We start from the raw sequence: 24,523 nt of genomic DNA, 5'->3' as shown, positions 1-24,523 counted from the left end.
TGAGTCGGGATTTAAGTTTCGCTGTAGGGTCTGACTATATGCAGAGGGAGTTGTAGTCTTTTTTTTTTTTTCCATGGGAACTTCCCTTCTCTAAACACCTCCCCTTGGCAGTGGACCTGGTGACACCTCAGAGCAAGACACTGATAAAAGGCAAGCCCGTCTTCCTTCTCCACATTCAGAAGGAAGTGGCAAAGGCTACTCAGGAGCTTAGAAGCTGCTGGCATTGCAGGCATCTCGGGTCGAAACACTGACAAGAACCATGAGTGGTAACGCTGGTGAGTTTTTAATGCTCGATACGATAGCCTATATTGGATGTGCAGTTTGGCAGGTCTCCTACAGGGAGGATGGCAGCTCCAGCAGAGCTGGGGGGTTTCCTCACCCCTCTGACTGCTGTGGGTCACACCTTGGGGAAAGGTCTTTTGGTGCCACTGTGGCTCAAGGGGGATAGGTTTGCTCTGGCTACGCAAATTCTGGTTTTGATGGACCAGCTGAAAAATGCAACTCACTTTTCATCAACCTGTAGACATTGGGCTCTATTGGTGATAACGGGAAAGAAACGCGGCTTTTCTAAACTTGTTCTGTGTCAAGGTGAAAGGAATTTCTTTCTTTCAGGCTACTTGATCATGTAGATTATTGCTCTTTAGTGATGGCTGATACCATCTGACAGAAGTTTCAAAATAATTGAAAAGGGGATTTATTTGGACTTGAGGTCCATCCCATGGCCGTCCTGCCTGCTTTATTGTCAGAAGATCCTGCACCTACCCAGAAAGGTGCCTGAGTCGCTCCTGTAGCCACTGCTGAACCACCACTGCTGGCTGTGCTCCTGGGGCCAGCCCAACCCCAGGATGCCCCAAACCCCTGGGCTTTGGGGTGTAGCTGAGCAGCGGGGTGTGCGGGCTGGGTGCTGCCTGCCACAGAGCCAGGAGCAGGTCTCCACAGCCATCGGGAGGGGAAGGGTGTCCTGACACCACTCCGAGCCCTTCCATTTCACATCTCCGTACTCTGAGTATGGGTGAGCTGAAGTTTTCCAGGAGGTCTTGGGCAGCAGCAGCTTTGGGATGTGATCTCACGTCTCTGGGATGTGAGGGAGTGTGTGCCTGGAGGTTGGGCAAGGATGGGGAGTAAATGCAGATGTCCAAATTCTGCTCTCTCTTCCAAAACTACAGTTCTTATCCTACTTCCCTGCTCTCCTTCTGAGCAGCCCTTATTCCCACTGAAGCCAGGCATGCTATAAACACTCTGCTCCATATTTATATTTTTTTTAAACCCCATCACCTTATCCTCTTGGAAAAAAGGCCCTAGATGCTTACCAGTGCAAAGCCTTCATGTCCCCATTTTTGTTCTGGGTGATCGCTGTGCTCTCGAAGCTCTCAGCCTCTCCCCAGGCAGGTGGCAATGCGATGGGGCCAGTAGGTTAGTGTAGGAAGGAGTCCTATAAGTGATAAATCATGGAACTAGGAGATAAAAATAAAAATACTGCCTCGACGTTTCTTCTAAAAAAAGGAGAAAAAAAAAAAAATCTGACAGCGTTCAGAGTCTGGCCAGCCCCAGGAGCGAGTGCAGCCAGGGCTGCCTCTTGCAGCTCGAGCCTCCGTCCCATAAGCAGGTGCATTCTTGGTGTGCTCAGCTCTGCTATAAATCATTAATTTCCATGTTGGCAAAGCGGGTTGCCTGCAGGCAGCCCAGCCCTGTGCCCCTAGCAGGAAGCAGAGAAGGAAGCTGAAAGTTGCATGCAGGGGCTGCCAGGGAAGGGCAGGCTGCGGATGCAGTGATGGGCACACCCGTACCTTGCTCGACGGCATTTCTTGGCACGGGACACCGCACCAGCCCAATCACGGGGAATCACAGTTGCACAGGAACAAGTGCAGTGCGACTGATGGGCAGCGCCGTGTGGGGACAGGTCTTTGGCCCCATGCTCTGCACTGTCAGGGCATATTCCAGATGATGTTCAGAAACAGGGGGTGGTAATGCAGTCCCTAAGTTCGGAAATGCTGGGAGGATGGATTCCCCAGGACCCTTTCCTACAGCCATCCTATGCATTCAGCTCCCACATCCCTCTGTAGCCCTCTCCCATCACCACGTCTGTTTTCTGGTAGCTTCTCAGCCCAGCACCAGGGTTTCCATAAGGAACAAGGTTGACCAGCTTTGGTGACTGGAGATTTGTTTATGCTGGGGAAGACCCATTTCCCCTTCCTCCTTCTCAAGAGGGTTAAGCAACTTCATCTGATTTTTTTTTTAACATATATACACACACCCTCCCCCCCGTTGTGCAAAACATCTGCCTGGGATTGGCATCTGGCAAGCAGCAAGCAAACAAAAAGCACTTGAAAATGAAATCAGTTAATGAAAGGTGATGGTCAATTTCAAGTCTATTTGCTATACCGCCGATAACTGTTATGTAATTAAGATAAATATGTTTTATATAGTTAGTAAGAAGAAATACAGGGAGGTGGTCATCTGGTGGGGATCCATGGACTGTCCATTCACTTTACTCAAGGCTGCAGTTGCTGCCGGGTGCAGGTCACAGTGAGAAGCATGCCAGCCTGCCTGGGATCCGGCCCTGCCTGGGACATCTCTCATGATGCTGATGATCTCAGCCTCTTTGATGTTAGGGATGGCTCTTGTTGATAGTCAAGTTAGCACAGTTGGCTGATACCCTGCAAATCTGTCAAGACATTTGGTGAATTAATCCCCTCAACTATTATGCCTTTGACTTGCTAATTTCTAAGTTACCATAAGCCATTTTAAATTTCCTGACTCTCCCATCTCTTCACCTGAATCACTCATGAGCCAAGCACTTTTAAGGTATTGTTACTCCCTACTGTTTACACGGAATTTATCCTTTAAGGATATGTAACGGGCAGGTACAAGGCAGGTTAGACACTTCCAGATATAGCTCAGCCATGTTCTGGCATGCTCCGGCTTTCCCTGTCATACCTGGGCAGCCTCCCAAAGCCTGATGCAGTGATGGTGTGTATAATATAGTATATATATTATACATATTATATTTTATATATTTTAATGTATTATTGTATGTTAGTATATATTATTATATTACACAATATGATACTATACTATATTTTATTTTATTAATATATATATATGAACTGTTTTACCATCCATTAGTTGTGGTGGTCCTCAGCGTGATTCCTTGTGCTAGATCACTGGACACTGAGATGTTTTGATGACTCACAGGGCTCCATTAAGAAGAACACTGTCTTTGCTGAGCAATTTACCATCGATCTCCCCCCCTTTTTTTTTTCTTTCTCCCTTTCTGCTAACGGCTTTCCAGGGACCGATCTGAAGGTCACTGGGATTGACTTTCTCAAGAGCCGGAACTCCGGCCTGCACCACACAGATGCGTACAACATCAAGAACCTGGTGGTGCGGCGCGGGCAGGCCTTTCAGCTCCGGCTCAGCTTCAGCAGGGAGCTGAAGGGTGCTGACAAGCTGGTGCTTCATTTCGGCATCGGTAAGCAGGTCCCCCCTCTGTGGCCATCGGGCAAAGTTGGAGAGCCCCAGCAGCCTCCGGCTGCCTGTTCCTGCTGCCAGGCACTGCGCGGTTGTTACAGACCTGTGTGACCCTCCCACATCTTGTGTTGGGTTTGTTTCCAGGCGAAAAGCCAATGAAAGTCAGGGGGACCCTGATGTCACTGAACCCGAGGCATGAGAAGGATGTCAGTGGGTGGCAAATCTCCATCGTCAAGAACAGCGGCAAAGAGGTAGAGCCGCTGGGCAGCGCTCCCACATGGAGGGCAGCAATGCCAAGCCCATTGGGAGCTACAGAGCAAATCCTCATACCCCTGACCTGCTTTCCCTTAGCCCTATAATTTTAGGTGGGCAGCAGCCTTGCCCTGTTTAATTCATTGCTTCCCCACCGTACATGCAGAATGAGCCCCATCCTGCTGCCTTCCCCTCTCTCCCTGCGCGGACCCCCATGGCCACCAGCTTTGGCACTCATGCCGGTCCTGCACGTGCTTGTGCCGTGCCTGTGGCCGTGGTGGAGGGTCCATCATGCCATCTCTCCTTGTCACCTCCCTAGTGCCTGCTGTCTGTCACCAGCTCACCCAGCGCCCCGGTAGGAAAATACACCCTGAACGTGAAGACTGGGACTAACATTTACAAACCTGAAAACGATGCTGTCTACCTTTTGTTCAACCCTTGGTGCGAAGGTGAGTGGTCCTGCAGCCAAGGGTGATAATTACTGCTGCCAAGAATTATCCCTGGGGGAGCTTCTCCTCACGTTTTTCCTCCCACATACGTTGCTTTTTCTCCATAAAACACCGCAAGCAGCATCCTCACGGAGCCGGCAGAAACCTGGGCAATAGCAATGAGCCAGCTCCTTGCTGGGGAGTCCCCAGTGCTGAGTTAAGGGACATCTCTCTGCCACCTCTGTTTGCACCTGTGTCACCCCTCTGTTTCCCTGGGCCAGCACAAAGGTTGACTGAGAGTGCCGAGTTGGCTTAAAATCCAGATAAAAAAATACCCAGACAAAAAAAGGCGCGTTGTTGGTTGGCATCAGTCCCCCAGTTCTCTCTGCTGTCTGCCTAGTCTACTAAAGTATTTTTTTCAGAAAGAAGTGTTTTGCTAAAATGAAAAAATGGTCATATAGCAATAGTCCTACAGGGGTAAAATAAAGAGTAGTCTTATAGGAAATTCTCCCACTATAGGAAAAAAGTGAGTGCTGCACAGTCATCACTTGGTGTAAATGTTACAGAGTATCAGCTCCCCCAGCTTAGCTTTCCAAGGAAAATTTGGTATAGTGTGTGTGCAAACCAACTAACATGAGGTTTTTTTGCTCCAGGCGATGTCGTCTTCCTTGCCGATGAAGCGCAGAGAAAGGAGTATGTGCTCAACGATACAGGCTGCATCTATGTTGGGTCTGCATACAGCATACACAGTAGACCCTGGAATTTCGGGCAGGTAAAACGCAGCTGTCATGTTGGTGTTATTACCCTTATTCGCTCTTTCTCCCTTAGGCATTCATTTCAATGAATCAGACCTATAAACTGTTTAAGCCCATGAGTAGCTCAAAGCACTTGAATAATCCTGCCAGCTTCACTGGGAGGGTTCACCTGCTTAGAGTAATCTGCATGCTTAAGCGTTTTCCCCAGCCACAGCTGGAGAATGGGGTTTAATGGCACATTTATAGTCAGATCACGAGACCCCTGGCAAATGACGTGGAAACTGTGGACAGAGCATTTCTGGTTGAAAAAATTCCCAGAAGGAGTCCTCCCTACTCTCATGCAACACAGTAGCTGTTGGTAACCAGCTTGTGAGCCGTGGAGAGGCCTGACGGCGGGGGGAAAAATATTCTGATTATTTATCTGTTGCATCATGATTGGGAAAAAATAGGGGAAAAGCACTGGCAGAGGTTGTCATTGTTCAACTGGTGCCTTCACCGACTGCGAGGTGAACTGTTGGGTGCAGGACACCATCAGCCCGCCCTCTCAGGAAGGGTGTTCCTCCACGCTGCCTGTGAGATAACTCCAGTGGAGTGGAATGACAAACTGGCTTGGCCTAGAGGTAAGAGGTGGGTGCCAGAGCAGGTTTATTTGCACCCTGTAGAAAGCACACAGGCACCCAAACAGAGCATCCTGCACCCTATCCAGACAGACTTCCCCACCAAAAAATGTTGGAATCTGTTTTTTTTCTTTTTGTTTTATAAGTCTGTGATTTCAAGCTGCAGGATACAGCTAGCCCAGAAAAAGTGCTTGCGCTGATGCCTTTTCCATAAAGGGGCCCAATTTCCCATAGGGCTGTTCCTATCCTAATATTTATTCTGCTGTTAAGCAATAAGAATTGATATTGATATTCTGCCAAGCTTCGTTGGATTGGATGTTTGACATCTCTATGAATTGGACCTCAGGGACCTTTATCAGCAATTGCTAATTAGGAATCTTTTGCTGTAATAATCTGCATTTATGTACCTTTTTTTTTCCCCAGGGTTCATTTTGTACCTCTGTCAATAGACTGAGTATCTGTAGTGCACTTAAATTTTCATTACTCTTGTGAGTAATTTGCAGAGTTGCGGGGAGATGACATCAGTGACTTAGGACTACTCACAGGAGTAAAGTTTGCTGGGTCAGGTTCCAGCTGTCTTTGCAAGACATATGAGATGGGCTTTTGTCTTCCAAGGTGGGGTTTCATTTAAGCCCTTCCTTGGAGAGGACAGCTTTGTGAAGCCCTGTAGGCTTGAAAATTCAATATCATAAAGGAAGTTTAGAAGTTAGGACTAGTCAGTTTCCTCCAAGTACTTAGATAGACTTTGTAGTGACTGAGCAAATTCTGGTTTAGAGCGGTGTATAAAAATGTCTCCACTTTCTCTCCTAAACAGTTTGAGGAACTCATCTTGGACACCTGCATGTATCTGCTGGACAAAAGCAAACCCAAGCTGAGCAATAGAAAGGATCCTGTGTTCGTGTCCAGAGCCATGTCTGCTTTGGTACGTCTCTCTCATAGAAGTGCTTTGTCTCTCCAGCTTTCCTTCCTCCTTCTTACTTGCTCTTCTTTCCCTGGGGCCTTGAACACCATTTCAGGATGCATCTGAAATGGGTTCCTTTGGGAAACCACAAGGAAAGAGCCAGACGCATTTTTGGGTGGAGGGAAGAAGCGAGCAAAATACAGCATCTCCCCATCTCCAGAGCTTGCCGCTTTCCCGGTGGTTGTCCTTCCCCAACAGCTGCACTGGCAGGGCCAGCACAAGGCTTGTGTTTTGGGGGGCAACTGCTCTCTGTGCTGGGACCCTTCTTGGAGCCATGGGGTTTAAAATACAAGATGCAGAGTACATTTTGGCTGTCCCAAGCAGCAGTGCCACCTCCCTCTACATATCCAGGTGGAGGGTTTCCAACTAGGGGGGTCCCCAGCCAGCACCAGCAGCCTTGCTGGGTGCCACAGGGCTGGGGAGCACCTGGGGAGCCACAGGGTGGGCAGAGACCCCGGGGTTTAAGCCTCATTCAGCCTCATCCCCATGCTTTTCTCCTTTACATGTGTTTGTTGCCACAGGTTAATAGCAATGATGACAGCGGTGTCCTGCTGGGGAACTGGTCAGGGAATTACAACAGCGGGACCTCCCCTATGGATTGGATCGGTAGTGTCGCAATTTTGCAGCAGTATTACAAAACGAAGAAGCCAGTCTGTTACGGTCAATGTTGGGTCTTCGCAGGAGTCCTCACTACAGGTAAACACTGAACTGTGTCCCTTCTCTGATATCCTAATTACTGTGCTAGTAAGCCAAACTACCATGCCTCTGAGCGCTGGAGGTGGCAGGGTCTGTCATGTAAGGAGAGGCTAAGGGAGCCAGGACTGCTCAGCCTGGAGAAGTAAAGGCTCAGAGGGTCTTACCCATGTGTAAAATACCTGACAGGAAGGAGTGGGGCAACAGAGCCAGGCTCTTCTCAGTGATGCCCAGTGACAGGACCAGAGGTGATGGGCACAACCTGAAACATGAGAGGTTCTGTCTGAACATTGGGGAGAAAAGCTTTTTTCACTGTGAGGGTGACAGAGCGCTGGCACAGGTTGCCCAGAGAGGTTGTGGAGTCTCCCTCCTTGGAGATACTCAAAAGCTGTCTGGACACAGTTTTGGGCACCTGCTGTAGAGGACCCTGGGTGGGCAGATGGGTTGGATGACATGATTCCCAGAGGCACCCACCAACCTGAGTGATTTTGTGACCCTGTGTTTTGTCTGTCTGTGCCACAGTCATGCGCTGCTTGGGGATCCCATCCCGCTGCGTGAGTAACTTCAACTCAGCACATGATACAGAGGAGAACCTGAGAGTTGACATTTACCTGAACGAATTTGGAGAAAAACTGAACAGGATGTCCTTCGACTCCATCTGGTATTGCCAAAGGCGGCTAACACTTCCTAACCCCCGTGCCACCCCACAGCACCACATTTCCCAGTCCCAGCAATTCCTTTGAGAATTTCCCTACTGCTTTGGGTTTGCTGCCTGGGAGAGAGAGAAAGCCTGGGGTTTCACAGGGTTACACGCAAATCCCCATTAAACCTGCCCTTACTTAAGGATTAAGGGAGGAGATTGCGACTGTTCTGGCTGTAACAGCTCACTCCTTTTCTTTCAACCCAAATGCACGCAGGAACTTCCATGTGTGGAACGATGTCTGGATGAAGCGGGCAGACCTGCCGGAGGGTTTTGATGGCTGGCAGGCAATCGATTCAACCCCTCAGGAACAAAGTCAAGGTAGGATTTGCCTAGAAAGGCTCTTCTGCAACTGCCAAGGCAGGGAGGGACATTTCATATGAAAACCATGCTCCCCAGTCAGCAAAGCACATACTCCCCATGCATAGCTTCACGCACTTGGGCAGTGACATCCTAAAGCCAGAGATCTCACTCCTGCCGTCTTAGCCCAGGATAGGAGGAATGGTGTTTCCTGGCAGGCAGAAAACCAACCCTGTAGGATGTTGTGGGGACATGAATGTCATTGCAGAGGTTAGAGTGCACAGCTGGAAATCAGAGCTAATTTCTCTTTTCACCATCCTCTGATTTCTTTGGTGAAGTTGAGCACTCAAAGCAGTCTGTAGCAAGAGGTGCCACAGCTTTCCCCAGTAAAGATGCTTTCTGTAGAGCTTTCCTCAGGAAATCATGAGTCTGTTCATTGGTAAATGAGAGGAGTGAATGTCAAAATTGGTGACTACGCTCCCTGCACAGACGCAGGGAATTCAGAGGTGGGAAAGAAAACATTAATTCTCAAGGCTGTGCAGAAAGTGGGGTATTGCAAGGAGATCAAACACAGGTGGCTGGACTCGGTTGACTCCATTACCGAGCCACGATTTCCAAACCTTAAAATTATTTAAGTGAGGGAAAACACATAAAAGCTCTTACCAGACCTTGGTCATCTATAAAAAAAACCCAAACAGCTATGGGATAAGTGGGGGCTTTTGGAGTTCATCACTGAGTTGGAGGAATATTTACTACTAAAAGTCAACTACCATGGCCACAGATTCCTGCTTGGGTGGGTCCAAGGGTGGAACAAAAATTGGAGGGTCTGCTCATACTTGAAAAAGCAAATAGTGTTGAATGCGCTTTCTAGGTATTTTCCAGTGTGGTCCATGCCCACTGAAGGCTATCCGAGAAGGGGATGTGTATTTGCCCTTCGACAGCAAGTTTGTATATGCGGAAGTGAATGCTGACAAAGTCTACTGGGTCGTCAAGAAGGTGAATGGCAAGGATAAGTACACCAGGATTAGCACTGAGACCCGAGGCATCGGCATGAACATAAGCACAAAAGCCGTGGGGCAGGACAAGCGGGAAGACATCACTGCGCAGTACAAGTTCCCTGAAGGTGACTGCCCCTACCCTCTAAAGTCGTACCAAAGAGGAGACCCTGGCCATGTAGGTCACCCCACAATGCGTGTTTTCTCCAGGAGAAAACCGCAGGAGTAGCTGCAGTGGCAAATCCTGTGTGAGGCCTGGAGACCTGGGGGAGGCAGCGCTGCTCCTGGGCATCTTCATGCCCGCAGTGACACCCATAGGCTGCTCTTTAGGGACAGGTGTGAGCAAGCTTGCAAGCAGTGAAAGAAACAGGCTGAGCGGCCAGACTAGTGGTCAGACTCACTGTTGCTTCGTTTATTCATTCTTCTTTTTGTCTTTCCATTCCCTAGATCATATTGGAAACAAACAAACAAAAAACCCTCTGCATTAGGCTGTAAAATTTAAGAGCGCCCATCCTCTAAAAGTGTCTCCTTCAGGAAATTATTCCAGTCTAAAATGCTACAGTTAGATCTGGTGATAGTGTAAACCAAGAAGGTCTCCTGAGCAGAGGCTGGAGGTGCCCTGTCATCCTCTCTGCTCAGCAGCAGAAGTGTAAGTAAAGGGAAGGTGGCTCTGGGTGAAGAGACTGAGATAGAGCTATCACCCCTCTTTTTTCTTCATCCAGGCTCCAAAGAGGAAAGGAGGGCCATGCAGAAAGCTTCCTCCTTCATACACCCTTTGGGAATGACACCTCGTGCATCCTTCTCGTCATCTGGGCCCATGGATGAGGTGGCCTCTAAGCCTCGGGTCCTGCATGAGGAGGTCTCGAAGACTGGTCTCCAGCTTGAGATAACCAATAAAGCAGCTTTGTATCCTGGCAGTCCCCTTGAACTGGCTATCATGGTGAAGACCTCTGCTCCTGGGAGCTGGACCATCAATCTTGCTGGCTCCTGCCAGCTGCAGTCCTATACTGGGAAAGTTGAGGCCAGCCTTGGCTATGTCAAGGAGACCGTCAAGCTTGAAGGCAAATCTGGTAGGCACGGAGAGCTTACTGTGTTCTATGGACTATTTACTGTGGCAGTCTGGGGTTTCACTCCAGCTGGTTCCCAATAGCTCTGCTGTAGGTCACTGCATGGCTCTGTACAGCATGAAGACCAGAAATCGCCTGCCTGCTACCTACCTCTCTTGTTACTGCATGTGGGAGTCTCAGTTACAGATTGGGATCCCACCGAAGCAGGGACCAAAACGTGAAAGCCCTGTCCCTGCTGCAGCTTCAACAAGATGGTTAGAAATACATCAGTGTGGGCAGACAGACGTTTTCACAGTGTGAGCGAGGTGTGCTGGAGCATCTCCCTCCCATCTTCACTGTGTAAGCATCAAAGATGCCACGGCAGGCTTCACGTGCATCTGTATGGGTCAGGTCCCTCATAGGATTTAGATGGCTGGAAATGTCAGCCTTTTTTTGTTCTTGTGCTTGCCACTCTAATGTTGATCAGCTGGTGGTGATGCTGGTGAGTGTTATTTTCTGAATTCTTCACCCAAGCAAATTTCAACCTCATGGCTGCCTGCCTGGCTGATGCCAAGAGCTGTTTGCTGTTCATTGCATATTTTTGAGCGACCTGGGTTGCATTTCTGATTCCCAGTGATGTGACTGAAATTTGCTAAACAAGAGACTAATGAGTGATGAATAATTAACAGCACTTGCGCATTCCAAGTGTGAGTCACTCTTGCAAAAAAATAAATCTTTGCTGCTGGTGATTGCTGAGTGTTTTCACGCATATACTGTGGCTGTCAAAATGCAGCAGGGTAGGACACAAAGGTAGCTACATACATTTAGAGAGAAGGACAGGCTTTTTTTTTTTATTTTATTCCCAGAGGCCACGAAGCCTTGCAGCTAAAGCAACATTCAGGCTCCAGCACTGCTGACGCTGGGGCTTTTCCGAGCCACTGGAAGTTTGTCCAGGCAATTAAATATAAAATCTGAAGTGAAAGGAAAACTGCTAATTTTACAGAAAGCACTGCCTCAGAGAAACCCTAGGGGACATGGGCTTAAATGTACCCAACCTCGCTCTCCTCTGCCTCCTCCTGAGTGCTGGGCTGGGGGTGGATGAGGGCTGCCAAAACGCTGATGTGAACCCAAGCCAGCGCTCAGCTTGGTGGGGCAATGGTGTGGGCTCAGCCACCCTTCCCATGGGCTGAGCATGCCAGGTGCCACCCACCCAGCTGGAGCTTCCCCCCACGGGGAACACGGCCCTGACGGGCCCCTGGGTCTAGCTGAAAGCAGGATGGTCTCGGCAAATACATCTCATCCCACACCCTAGGACACCAGCCATCAGACCTGACTTTGCCACCCAATTCCTGGGCGTGTGATGAAGCACTGAGTTGTTTTCTCTCCTGCAGAGATGCAGATCCCTCTGAAAATTGCGGCTGATGCATACATGAAGACGCTGGCCTCAGTGGAAGATGAAGTGCTCGTCCACGTCACTGCTATTGCTGAGGTCCAGGGGACGGATGACAAACTCACCAAGGAGACGACGATGAGCTTCGAGTACCCCCCCATCACCGTCCAGGTGAGGCAGCCACCAGCCCAGCTCCTCCAGGGTTAAAGCCCTGCTCACTGTAACACCATGGTGGTAGCATTCCCAGGGGTATCGCCCTAACAGCTGCCTCCTGGGATGCGCCGTCCTTGGCATTTTATTTGGCTATTCAACCTTTATTTGAAGGTTGAAAGCAGCCGTGAAATGAAGATTTTATTGCCCCGTCCAAAATGGGCAGGCAGGGGCTGCTGGAGGGAAGGGGATGGAAGAGGAGAGAGCTTGTACCGGCCCATCTCCAATCGCACAGCTCCACCTCCTGAAGGAAAAAACATGTTGAGAAACCAGAGAGAAGAACTGGAAAAACAGCTGGCAAGGCAGAGCATGCAGTGCCACGGGAGGGTGGAAAGGATATGAGGGGGTTGTCCCCTGCCATGCTGGTGGTGAGGAGCAAACCTGCAGCAGCTCCAGCATCTTTATTACCCCTCTGATTCCCGGTATTTGGGTTTGTTTCTCTCTTTCCTCCTCTGCCAGATGCCAGAAACAGCCAAGCTAAACAAGGAGTTCACCTGTGCCTTCATCTTCAAGAACAAGTTGAACATGCCCCTGGACAACTGCAAGCTGCTCGTGGAGGGCTTGGGCCTATTTAAGATGGCGACATTTGATGAGGGGTAAGGAGATGAGCCCAGTATGAAATAAGCCTGGCAAGACTCCACTTTTTTCTTTTTTTTTTTATTTCCCTTGACAAAGCAGTTAGGGGATTTGGAGCAACAGGGCCCTTTGCAAGCTGTGTTCAAAACCACACCATGTTTGGGCACATTCCACGCAACAAAGACCCACACAGAGGTCGGTGTGCTCAGGGTATTCGGGCACAACAGGGGCTCTCCTCCGGTGCTGCCTGGCCAGCATGAACACAGCTGCTTCCTTCAGAGCCCAATTTAGTGTTTCAGCAGTATGGGGAAGTCCGGGGAAGGTCCCCAGGATCACTGGGACCACCAGCCACCACCACCGTGCCAAGCCTTGCTTGCTGCATGTTCGTCACAGGAGAAGGGAAACACCCACCCTAAACACAGCAGCTATTTCCTTAGGCAAAATGATTCGAAAGTAGCAAATAAGAACCATAACTCAGGCTGGGACTATTTGTTTTTTCTTTCTCCTTAGGGATGTAAAGCCTGGTAGGATCATTAAGTCTGAAATAATATGCACTCCAACAAGACTAGGAGAGAAGAAAATAGTAGCCAAGCTGACCTCGACTGAGGTCAAAGGGATCTCTGTGGAGAAGACCATCACCATCACTGCATAGGATCGGTGCCTCGGTGGGCGTAAACAGTGCCCTCACATAGCACTGCTGCGTGTCTCAGGCATTTCTTGCCTCGATTGCTGGATAGTACTCTTCAAGAGCAAGAACCCCATTAAGCTAAGGGAATTAAACTGACCTAAAGGACACAGTTGCGTTGATTGCAGTTAATTGTGATTCAATAAAGACTGTTAAAATCAACTGCGTGATTGGGTTGTATGATATCGCTGGGTTGGGATGGCTCCGAACCCGTGAGGGAATGTTCCCACCTAAGGCCAGGGATCAGAGCTCGAGAAGGTGCCAACTTCAGTTGGTGGCGGGCATGAGCCAGGGGCTGTTTTGCAGCTGCTGGGCTGCCAGGGCCAGCAGGGCTGTGGTCCTGCGTGGGAGACCACCCAGGGCCCTTGCTGCACCACAGGCTGCAACACGGCTCAAGAAACATTTTAAGCAAATCCCTCCTGGGCAATTCCTTCTCCCTCCCAGCTGGGGAATGTACTGGCACACACCTTTTTTTGCCTTTAGACAACAAAAAGAGCAAACCTGGCACAGCCCCCCTGAACGCCATTTTTCATACATCTTCTTCCTACCCCACCCAATTTCTTTTGGAGGTTTTCAGGCATTTTTGGAAGAAGTACCATCTCCAGGAGCATTACCAGTGCTTCCCTAGAAAAGTATAACCTCCATCCTTCCTCTTCCACCCTGAATGCTGCTGGATTACAGGCAGGACCTACCTTGACAGCGGTGTACATCTGGAGACAACAGCTGTGCACAGCTGGAGGCCACTGCTGCGCTGCACAACCAAGCACCTCCCGAGCCTGCCAGCAGCAAGGGATTGCTATGCCCCATGGCATTGCTGCAACATGGCCAGCAGCAGTCAGGCACTGGGGTTTTCAGCATTTCCATGAGGAAAAGGGAAATTGAGCCTCACAGTAGGATAGGGGTTTATTTGTTTATTTAAAAGGCAAATGCTCAAGGGGCTTAGGGCTGTAGAGTGGAAAAAAGAAATGGTTATGTGCAAGCCCATAAAAAGGGAGGAGGAAAAAAGGGAGGAGGAAAAAACAAGGGGTTTGACCACTCCCTTGTGTTTCAAAGATTTGGGGAACACCCAGAGGAGTGCCGAGGCAGCTGTTGGGCCACAAAAGGCGGTCAAGGCTGCCCCGGCCCCCACCACCCCTCTGCCCACCGCGTCCCGGCACCCTGCGGCAGAGCTGGGTCCCCACAAAGCCACCTCCTGCAGTGGCACGCTGGGGAGCAGGAGCCCCTCTCCGCCAGCAGAGCGGGCGCAGGGTCCATGTGTGTGGTGCCCGCCGGGAAGGGAGAAGCATGTGGTCCTTGGCAGATGAAGTATTAGTTCTTTAATAAGTACAATAGCAACAAGAGGCATAAAAAGGAGTTACAAACAGCAAAATATATATATTTTCAAGAGATGTAAATTCTTTACTTGCATAGAAAACCTGCTGTAGAAGACACCAGATAAGAAGCACAAGAATGCTTTCCACATCTGCCACAACGCTATCCATCACATATTAATATGCTGGAGCAGTGATGGGACCTCCAGCAGACCATATCGCACTAAGCAGTGCGGGGGGAGCATCTTCCCCGACCCCCCACGTGCTCCCAAGGGTCCCCTTCCCTGGGGCCCGGCGAGCCGGCTGCAACCATAGCAGCATGGCCTGAAGCTGAAGGCATGATTTAACAAGGGCAAGGAGTGTGTGGAGGGAAGGGAAGGAAAACGGTGGGTTTGGTTTCAATTTTCTGAAAAACACATTTGGTCTCAAGCTACCAGGTAGTCGTTAAAGAAGGAGGTTTATACTAGAGCTGTGGATAAAACAGAATTTGCCAACTCATTAAGACTTTTGCAATTTCTGACAGTTGCCACATTATACGGAGACAGGAGATACGCTGACGGGTACTGGGACTACAGGGGGGGAAGAAGAAGAGGGGGACGAGGGAGACCAACAGCCAAGAGACACCAGATTTGCTGGACGTAGGAAGTCACCCAGCTGGGTCTGGGGGGCGCATCGGAGCCGGGGCTGGGCTGGCTGCCCACAGCAATGTGTAAGGCACAGGGATGTGTCCCCATCTCTCAGCTGGACCGTAACTGCACTGTGGGAGAAAGGGAGACAGTTGTTCTGGCTCTCACCCTCCTCTTCACACTACTTTCCAGCTTCAGAAAACAAACCCAGAAATGCCAGCACCTGAGGAACAACACGAGAGGTGGGAAACAGAAGCAAAGGATGCCTGTCGTCGTGATGAGGTGAACCAGGTTTGAGGATGGAGGAGGAAATATGCTGCCTCCATCTGTGCCTATCCGAAGCCACGGAAGCGGGGTCCGCATCCTGAGAAGCATCACCGAAACGCAGCATGAGGGGGTGTCTCCCAGGCTGACAGCCCCAAGTGCCTGCCTCAAGGTGATTTTCAGCCATTAACTAGTTTCTCCCCGCAGGACCCTGTAGCACCATTTCCACTGCAGACACGGCAGCTGAGGCAGGGATGTTAACTGGATGCAGAGGCCGAGCAGCAAGCAAAATTAGAAAATGTGAGCTAAAAAGGGCACCCTTACTTTTCCACCTTTGACACCCCTATTGCTCCATATAGGAAATCCCTTATAGATCTGCATACATCCCTTTCCTGTGGGATGCTGACAGAGAGGAATGTAGGCTGGTGCAGAAGTAGCAGAGCTTCTTCTCTCACTATGACACTGCTGCACAGGGCAAAGACATTCAAGACCTCATGTCTATATGACATGAGAGGACACCTCAATTTCCCCCAAATGCAGGGTGTTTCCCTTTACCGAAAAGTTTTTTATAAATAGACAGTTCCTAATGACTTTTTCTGTATCTATTTTTCATTGACAAAGAGAAGACATCCAGAGGGGACAGGGGATGGGACGACTGTTCGGAAATACCCCCTGGGTTTTAGCCAAGCTGTGCTCCTCAGTCACGGCACTCCATTTGTTCCCAGTCCCTTTGCCAGGGAAAGGGACTGCTGTGGCAGAGGACAAGTCCAGGAGAGTATCTCATGCCTCCACAGTAGCCCTGAATGTCACACCATTCATACATACTAAGATGCTTTTTGGGGGAAAAAAGAAAAAAAAAATCTTGCACAAATCCCATTTGGTACTGTTTCCATAAATAATAAAAACTTCATACAGGTCTTTCACAATACCGTGCTTTCATCCCCCAAACCCATGTCTCTTAGTTTCGAGGGGAAGGAATTATCTTCGGTCCATGTTACAGGGGAGGGGGAGATAAAAGTCAAGCAGGTCTTGCCGGGGGAAAACCAGGAGCACCTCTCTAATATTCTGCAAAATCTACTGACAAGGGAGACAACAGGAAGAAAACAAAAAAAAAAACCATCTGAAAAAACAGTCTAAATTAAAACTACACTGACATCTGGAGCATGCCAAGTGTTTGTAGTGTATCTGAATGCAGCAGCTAGCGTCACCTCTGCCTGATTTGCTGCAACTACTGCTGCCTGCAGCAATGCCTTCCTTGAGTGATATATGTTCCTTCTACAGGTTCACCAATGTTCAGCAGGAGCTGGCTGCAAAATCAGCGTAAGGAAACCCTGCGTAATGGCAAGTACTAATAGGACAACGTTAAACCCCAGTAAGATTAAGAGGCAATATTCATTCTCAACTAACTCTAGCTATCAAGAAAAGAAGAGAGACATCTAAATTAGACAAGTCAAATGGAGAGAACCAGTACCTCCATCACCAGGGTCCTCACATGTCCCTCTCTTCTTTGACCACAGAAACAGCCCCAGTGCCTGACCTAGACCAGCTGCCAGTATTCCAGGCTGCAGAGTTTGGCCAGGCAGCTCCCGCTCCACGCATCCTACCTGCTAACAAACCGCAGCCCCAGAGCAAAAGCTTCCCCCCCACCAGCAGCTCAACAACCCAGCCAATATTTGCCCGCTCTCGGCTGCGCTGGTCATGGGCGAACGTTCCCGCCAGCCTGGCACCACCACCAGCCCACCAGCTCCAATGCTGCTCAGGCAAGCACCACCAGTTTTGGGCAGCCCCATGAGCACAGAGGGTTAAAATTTACACCCGGAGATATTTCGGAGCCCAAAGGAATTACACCCAGGGCAAGCTCGCCCATCTGCTGCGTCCATAGCCCTGTATCCCACCTCTGTTAACACCTGAGCACCAGCAGCTTTCACAATCCAGAGGCAGCATCCACGGGATGAGCCAAAAAGGACACGTTTTTCTTGAAAAACTTCAGAGCCGGGCTAATCTGGCCATTGTGCAGGGCTTATCATTTAGCCCTCCAAAAGGCTGCAAGAACAAAAGACTAACCAGACACCTTAGGACTGCACATTTCTGGGAACTGGGACCAATCTATTTGACAATCCTAAACTTTCCTTAAAGACCAAGTAAGAAAAGCTCAGTAAAGCAGTTGATGCAGGTCCAAAAAGGAGCTTATGAATCTCATCACTTACAAAGCTTTCTCTGGAGATTTGCATTGCTTCTGCTAGTGCTGTACCTGGCTTCCACATAAATACTCCTGAATTTTTGTAACGCACCAAAAGTATGTTAAAAAACAACCCCTTAAATCTCCAGCACAAGTAGTTATTAAAAAAACAACCTCAAAGCTGCTCCTGACATCGTGGAGGATGCTTTGCTTATTCATTTAACACTTGGACGGCAACATCTCGAGCAAGAAACTGCTCGATTTCTTCTTGGGTCATTACTGCAGACACGGGAGCTGCTGCCACCGCTTCAGCCGGTGCTGGGCTCTTACAGCTCAGGTTCGAAAAAGGGTTGAACCAACCCAAGGAGAAGGCACCACCGAATGCCAGCTTCATTCCTTCCCAGCCGCTGATCTTCTCCCAAGTTGGCTTCTGATTCTTAAGACGCTCAATACCCTGCAAGAAGAGAAGAGTTTTGGGTCATCTCACATTTATAGCAGGTATTTGGGCACCAACCGCTGTAGCACGTGCAAAACTACCTATCTATAGCCAGGATGTTACTCAAGTTTTAGTTAACAGTGAAGATGGATGTCCTGCGTTACTGAAAGTTTCATCCCCAAATTTAACAACAAAACCCTAAAACAAGACCAAATTCACGGGCAATCTGAATCTCGGTGACTTATTTCAGTATCAGCTGCTACTTATTTTTATGGTAGAGAGACAGTTTCTGAAAGGCCACCCTTTTGGGGAAACATGCACCTCTTCTCCCATTGCTTTTTGAATCCCTCCAAGGAGTAACAAAATACAATTAGAACTTAAAACTTCACCTTATTTGGGCATTTCTACAATAGTTCAGGTGCAAGCAAAATACTGCAACTTCTTCCAGCAATCAGGAATTTACCGCAGCCATATCCAGGCTTGTCACTAGAAGCTGACATAAGAACAAGCTTACTCTGTGCTAATTAAGACCAAATATTTAAGAAGGCAATTTCCATTTAACAAATTGTCAAAGACAAATCACGATGCAAGCTGGATACCCGCTGGGAGGTGAGGAAATCTGTACGGGTGGAAGTGGAGGCTTCAAAATGGGACCAGAGCCGTGGTCAATCAATATTCTGATTCATTCTCCCTCCAAGAACACCACTTTTAGTAAAGCAAACATTTTGATTGTATTTAAATAACAGATCCATCAAATTTGGGCGGCAACATTTTTTTTCGGTAGTCTTCTCCATGTAGAAATAAAGAATGAAGAAAAAAAATTTTTTTTTTTTTTTAAGGCTACCACTATGTGAAATTGGGCACAATTTTTTATGCCCACCTTCTGTATCATGTATAGAGAGGAGTCAGATCTACAGCTGCATACGATAAGCTCATGATGACATGTAGAAACTCTGTTCTTAGAGAAGCAAGAACAGTGGTTCCAAGTTTTGAGACACTCAAGGAAAGGAAAAATGAGTAAATTCAGTTAAAACCATTTAAAAGAGCAGTTTTAGAAGAGCTATGAAAAATACACTCGTCACATTCTAATACTGCAGATCTTCCCTAATGACCCACAAAACATTTCAAAGCTTTGCAGGGGGGAAACAAATACACACAACAACTCAGCGGCACCACAGCTGCACTCAGTGTAAGCCTTATAAATAACACGACATTTTAATACAGCAGCAGCTTGGTTTTGCAATAACACTGAGTCAGCATGAGCAGGCCTGGGAGAAAACACACCACAAAAACACCATGCAAAGCTTTTGTGAGCTTCATTCATGCCCCGTTTCTCATGCTGACGTAGGAGAAATCCAGCAGTGAATTTGCAGAAAGAAATGACGCAATACCAAAACTGAAGTCTTCAGGGTTGCAATTTCGGGAAAAAACTCAAGCCCTGAAGGACAAACGTGCATCTTGCAAAGCAAAGCACAGGCACATATCCCTTCGCTCTGCTCCCAAGCTTGCAAATGCACGGTTTCGACTGTTCCAGGGAAAATCCCTTGCAAGCTCTGGCCCCTTGAGATGCGACGCTTGGTGCTGCCGCGGCCAGTGCCTGTCCTTACCTCCCTGCTGGGCACGCCGGGAGAGGAGCCGTGCTCGCGCACAGCAGAATGGAGCCTCGGCAAAGGTTTTTAGCACTACCATGTCCTTTTCCTCCAGGATACTCCGGTTCCAGCGCCCGGCGGCTGTGCAACCAGGAGGCAGACGCTTTTGCAGCTTAAAGCAGAAGACGACCTTTGGTTGTCAGCTGTTCCTTAGCAAACTGCAGAGGTTTCTAATGTGTTAGTAACAAACCGGCACCGTGGCTGCGGCATTTATTGTGTATCTAGAGAGAAGGAAAACAAGTGGCACGGGGCAGGAGGAGAAACGGACACCAAGCATTTAAACCCTTCCCCGGCACAAGCTTTAACCCTGCCCTCAGCCAGCTGCGTAATTTGTTTTGATCCACGCTGCCCTCTACATCAGGAATAAGGATCTTGAACACTTCTGGGCAGCAACCCCTCTCTTCCCTCCCCAGAAAACATCGTTCACCTGCTCTGAACAGTGTCTGCTAACCAAGGCAATAAGCAAGGTCAGGCTGAGGTTGTACTAATGCCAGATTAGAGAGCAGTTAATCAGAGCAGGCAGGGGAATACTTTCTCTCTCCCAGCCTGACCTCACTAATCCCTTCAGGGCACGTATTGAAAATAAGCCAAAGTTTTAAAAATTGTATCCTGGTCTAATTTTGGCTGCCTGCCCCACGGTGAGTGGGGCGTGAGGTTTTTGCCTTAAAAAAAGTTCAAGGGGGATGGAAGGAATGCACAACTGTTGAAGACATTTCACTACTGTTTAATGAAACTTTTTTTTTTTTAAATATTTACCCAAAATCTCTCACCAGTATTTTAGAAAGTGAGAATTTTGTATTTCAGATTAAACAAACACCTGTTTCTCTTTCCCATCGTGCAGCTACTTCACTTTAAAAGAGTGCTCAGAAAGCATCATCTGTCACTATTCCAAATTACATAATTTTGAACAAATACTGAAAAGAGAGAAGACATACACAGAGAAATACCAAATACTGGACACTCCCATTTCAGTAAGAGGTACAACTTCGCCAACACGGGGACAGTAAGACAAGGTCGACCTGTTACCACTGCGATGCTGCAGGATATACCCTGTTTCTCCCACCATTGCCCTCAGTATTTGCTCCTCTGCAATGCCAGATCTGCAGGATAGCTCTTGGGTGTTAGAATACATACATTAATTTCTTTTAATACACTTTTAAAATCCAAAAGGAAAGAGCGAACAGAAGAGGCAAGCATTATAACAATTTGTCCATTAAGGGGAAGACACGGGAAGCATCGCTATCAGAAATCACCATTAAGGCAGACTTTCCCTACAGCAGTTTCTTGCATTCATTCCTGCTTGGAGCAGCCCTTAGCTTTTCAAAAAAGAAGTACTCTGCCTCTGATCGAGTTTGTCCTCTCGGCCACACTAAAAGAGAACTAGCACCTGAAATCAGGTAGTCCTGCCCAAGAAAATACATTCCATGAGCAAATCGGTAAGTCTGCCTTTCTCATATTAATACTGACACACATTTAGTATCATTCAAATTGCATCAAATTGCACCGCCAAGTTGTACAGTGCCAAGTAAAACCAAGGACCCACACACACGACAGGTACCAACGGACATTTGCTTCTGCAAGCTCTGACGACGCCTCATTTAAAACGAAATCTGTTTTACTGCAAATATCAATACTATATAATGTTGTTTGACAATTTGCAATTGTTTGAAATGAGAAAAACTGAGTAATTACACATTTTTTCACAACGGTCAAAACGCCAGAACAACATAACCAATCTTCCTCCAAAATGCATCGTGAATAAGGGTAATTAAAATAAACCAAAGCTGGAATGTGCACCAGTGGAATTTGTAATCAAAACAATTTCTAAAGCAACGAACTCTACAGAGAGATGCATTCATTTGTTAATTGCCTAGCTGACTAAAGCCTCTCCCCTCAATACACCTGATTTTGCATCAAGACAGCTTTAGGGCCGGATTCTCTACCAATTCAAGTTACACCTGCACAAGTCTCACCAGCTGAACTGATCCTGCCTAAAGATCCAGCCCTCAACTACTAAGCTGGGAGCATTCTCTGAAAAACACCACTGCATACTAAAATCAGAGTTACATATTTATTTACAATAGCCCTCCACTATCAGCAGTATCAGCACAATAAGAGCAAAACCTAAACTCTTCCTGAACTTTCCTTCAACTAAGGAAGTGCGTATGCAAAGGCCACGTTTCCTTCACAGAATCTGCCCACCAAGGCACAATTGCAGCCTGTGGCTCGCTCTGTGCAGTCCTGCAGCAGAGATCACAACATACTCCTGACGATCTAACCCTGAGCAAGCAGGATTGCAGAAACAGCCCACTTACACAGTGGAGCAGTTACTAACAGCCTCTTCCAAGTGGTGAAATAAAGCCACTGAGAAAGAGATCAGTATATTACTGATTAACTCATTTTTAAACTTAAAAGTTGAACGCTCAGTTAATTAACCTTTATATGCTTCTGCCTGCTTGTGTACAGAAGTGAAAGTTCAGAAAACCATTACAGATTTTTTTTCCCCAACATTTGAAGTGAAGAAAGAAAATAAGAACAGAAAACAAGTTTTTGGAAAAGTTTTATTGCATTTGTTTTCCATATGGAAGCATTGACAGATTGAAAAGATGCAGCATTCACATTACTTCCAAAATGAGACATCCATTAAATTTCTCCTTCCCCGATTTCCCCTCCCTTCCCCATGGCTTTGAAGCAGTCTAAACAGGACATTTTTCCAAAAAAATACCATTTGCTTTTAAACCAAGGAAAGAAAAGATTCCTTGGAAGTCATGGACACAGCTGATTTGTATTATTCCTTGTTTGCAATTCATTTGATGAGCCCATGGGAATCATGATCCAAAAATAGAATAAAAATCCTTCCTGAACACAAGGTGTCAGTTGTAGTTATGAATGGTTTAGCGCTACCTGTTTTTGGAATGCCTTCTGTCCCTCCCACTTTCATCACCACTCAGTTTATAACAGTATGCACGCTCCTTACCATAAATATTTCCCAATTTAGAACACTTACACATACACATGTGTGTGTTTACACACATACACATGTATGCATAAATATGAGAAAGGATTTACAAAGCTCTAACCCAGAGCAATGCTAAGAATACAGAATCAATCACCCTGGTACACCTACACATCCTGTCAATATTAGTCTTTATAGTAATCTGGGTATTCATGTCAGTTTTTCACGTTAACACTGTTTAGCAGGCATTGCTCTAACAAGTCATTTACCAAGACAAACACACACAAACAAGATGATTCTGCTATTCTAAACACTTGAAAATTAGATTTCTGTCTTTCCTGCAAGTGTAAGGCATTTAATAACCCAAAGAGTCTTCTAAATCTGCCACAGTTATCCTAAGAGGGCAACAATTTCCTGCACACAAGGGAGGGAACAGACAAAATAATGCCAGAAAGATGGAATCAGTTCTGTGGCTGGAAGGAAAACGGAGGGTGGGGTGGGAATTGGTGTTGGCAATGGTTTTTAAGTACTTTTAACCGTATGTGATCACCAGGTCAACTGGCTCTCTTGCTGTGTTGCATTCTTGTCTTGCACCTTTTGGTAAGTGAAGTGTCTGCTTCCCCGTTCAAGTTCATTTATGAAAGAGCAATGCGCTCCTTCAGGAAGTCCAAAGGTGTCTGTGTAGGGCTGTTGGCACTCATATGTCTTCGACAGAGCTCATCACAGTCAGGAGACAGCATGAGAATTTACTCAGAAGAGGTGGGTCACAACAGAGAGGATCCCCTTCACATTAGTTATGCCATACAGAAAGCAGAGAGAAACAAAGGCCAGTAAAGTTAACAAGATAAAAAAAAAAAACAAACCACAAACCAAAAACAAGAAGGGGGGGGGAAGGAGGGGAAGCAGCAGCAGTTTCAGCCAGAGATATAGAATTATCTAAAATCGTGGAATACAGGGCTTTTTTTTCTCTGCAATTATCAGCCATTTAGTAGACATTAAAAAGTTTGTTTTGCTTTTTGTTTTAAACATTCATGGAAAATTTATAACAGTAGTGCTGTAATATGTTTCTATTTTAGTGGAAATGCTGGTCAAGAATTCCTCAGACCACATACTGGTACGGGTCTGCTTTTCCTTGGTCTGGTGTTGCGAATGGGCTAAGCCATGCTATAGAGAACGGATGGCCAAATACTGCTTTCATGTTCATCCATTTTGTTTTTTTAGCCCATCTTCTCTCTTCCTTTTTCAACTGTTCTATTCCCTGAAAACAGAAATATCACATTTTCAGTCAAACGCTCAGATTTTGTAGTTCTGGATTTGGGGAAAGGTCTACTCTCAGTTACCCCTTATCCAAAGGACGGAGTAAGAAAATAAAAATGCATCCATAATGCCTTTCCTTTTCTTCTCATTGTTTTATACTAAAAAAATACTAAGCATAGAAAGTATTCCTTTGAAATAAAATTACTTTCATTTTGTTCAAGCCTAGATATTTCACAAACCTTTTAAGACCTGTCATCCAATTGCCTCTGATGTCAGTTAAAAAAACCCCACCACCTAAACCCAAACAAAAGTATGTGCTTTAGTGGCTGAAAGCATTATGTGCTAACCAGATGGAAAAGTTTTAGAGGAAACCATTATAAGCTTGCAGAAAAAAAGAAAAAAAAAAACCCACAAACCCAAAGATAATCTTTATAATGCTCCCAGATTCACCAAGCAAGTTCAGGAAGTACCCATGGCTCAGTGTAGCTGAGTCTACCTGGTGCTTCTTCATGTTTCATTAGAATCACTGCTAAAACATGCACGGGCTGACAGCAGGGAGAAAGGGTTAAATAAGATATCGATTTGAGAGAAATCATTGGCATTGTTTAGTAAAGGTTAGAGGGAGAACAAAAATAAGCCATCAAGCAATCAGCTGAAACATTCACTAGTCAATCATTTAAAAAAAAATATTAAAATTATCTGTGTTGTGTCTAAAACCCATGAAGTGAATTTGGTCTTTCTGGAAAGCTATGCCTGCCTGCCACAGA

At 47.1% G+C, this 24,523-nt stretch overlaps 2 protein-coding genes across 11 annotated transcripts in view; one reads left to right on the top strand and one right to left on the bottom strand.

Moving 5' to 3' along the window:
• Nucleotides 1–259: 259 nt before the first annotated feature.
• On the top strand, nucleotides 260–13,292 carry TGM4 (transglutaminase 4). The gene is made up of 14 exons (XM_075042061.1): nucleotides 260–275; nucleotides 3,293–3,472; nucleotides 3,616–3,722; nucleotides 4,043–4,172; nucleotides 4,805–4,923; nucleotides 6,338–6,445; nucleotides 7,006–7,180; nucleotides 7,700–7,838; nucleotides 8,095–8,198; nucleotides 9,049–9,300; nucleotides 9,895–10,242; nucleotides 11,610–11,779; nucleotides 12,278–12,414; nucleotides 12,905–13,292. Exons 1-14 carry the CDS (start codon nucleotides 260–262, stop codon nucleotides 13,044–13,046), a joined length of 2,127 nt encoding a protein of 708 aa, XP_074898162.1. The 3' UTR covers nucleotides 13,047–13,292.
• Nucleotides 13,293–14,380: 1,088 nt separating this feature from the next.
• The window catches only part of ZDHHC3 (zDHHC palmitoyltransferase 3), a 36,091-nt gene continuing 25,948 nt past the window's right edge, over nucleotides 14,381–24,523 (bottom strand). For 9 of the 10 annotated variants that reach the window (XM_075055421.1, XM_075055411.1, XM_075055431.1 and 6 more), the window contains one exon: nucleotides 14,381–17,912. In XM_075055421.1, coding sequence (XP_074911522.1) covers nucleotides 17,670–17,912 — 243 coding nt within the window. In that variant the 3' untranslated portion in view covers nucleotides 14,381–17,669. Of the gene's footprint in view, nucleotides 17,913–22,086; nucleotides 23,758–24,523 lie in introns of those variants that run through there. The other variant, XM_075055492.1, reaches the window with a different exon arrangement.

The sequence above is a fragment of the Buteo buteo genome, chromosome 2 (genome assembly GCF_964188355.1).
Source record: "Buteo buteo chromosome 2, bButBut1.hap1.1, whole genome shotgun sequence".
NCBI classification, from domain to species: Eukaryota; Metazoa; Chordata; class Aves; order Accipitriformes; family Accipitridae; genus Buteo; species Buteo buteo.
The sequence above is the reverse complement of the archived record's forward strand: the minus strand, read 5'-3'. Positions and strand labels throughout refer to the sequence as shown.

What these genes read in the sequence shown, in the direction of transcription:
- TGM4 (XM_075042061.1), top strand. An exon ending in CGCAGGAGTCCTCACTACAG is followed by an intron (nt 7,181 to 7,699) that starts GTAAACACTGAA and finishes TCTGTGCCACAG; the next exon opens with TCATGCGCTGCTTGGGGATC. An exon ending in CCCTCAGGAACAAAGTCAAG is followed by an intron (nt 8,199 to 9,048) that starts GTAGGATTTGCC and finishes TGCGCTTTCTAG; the next exon opens with GTATTTTCCAGTGTGGTCCA.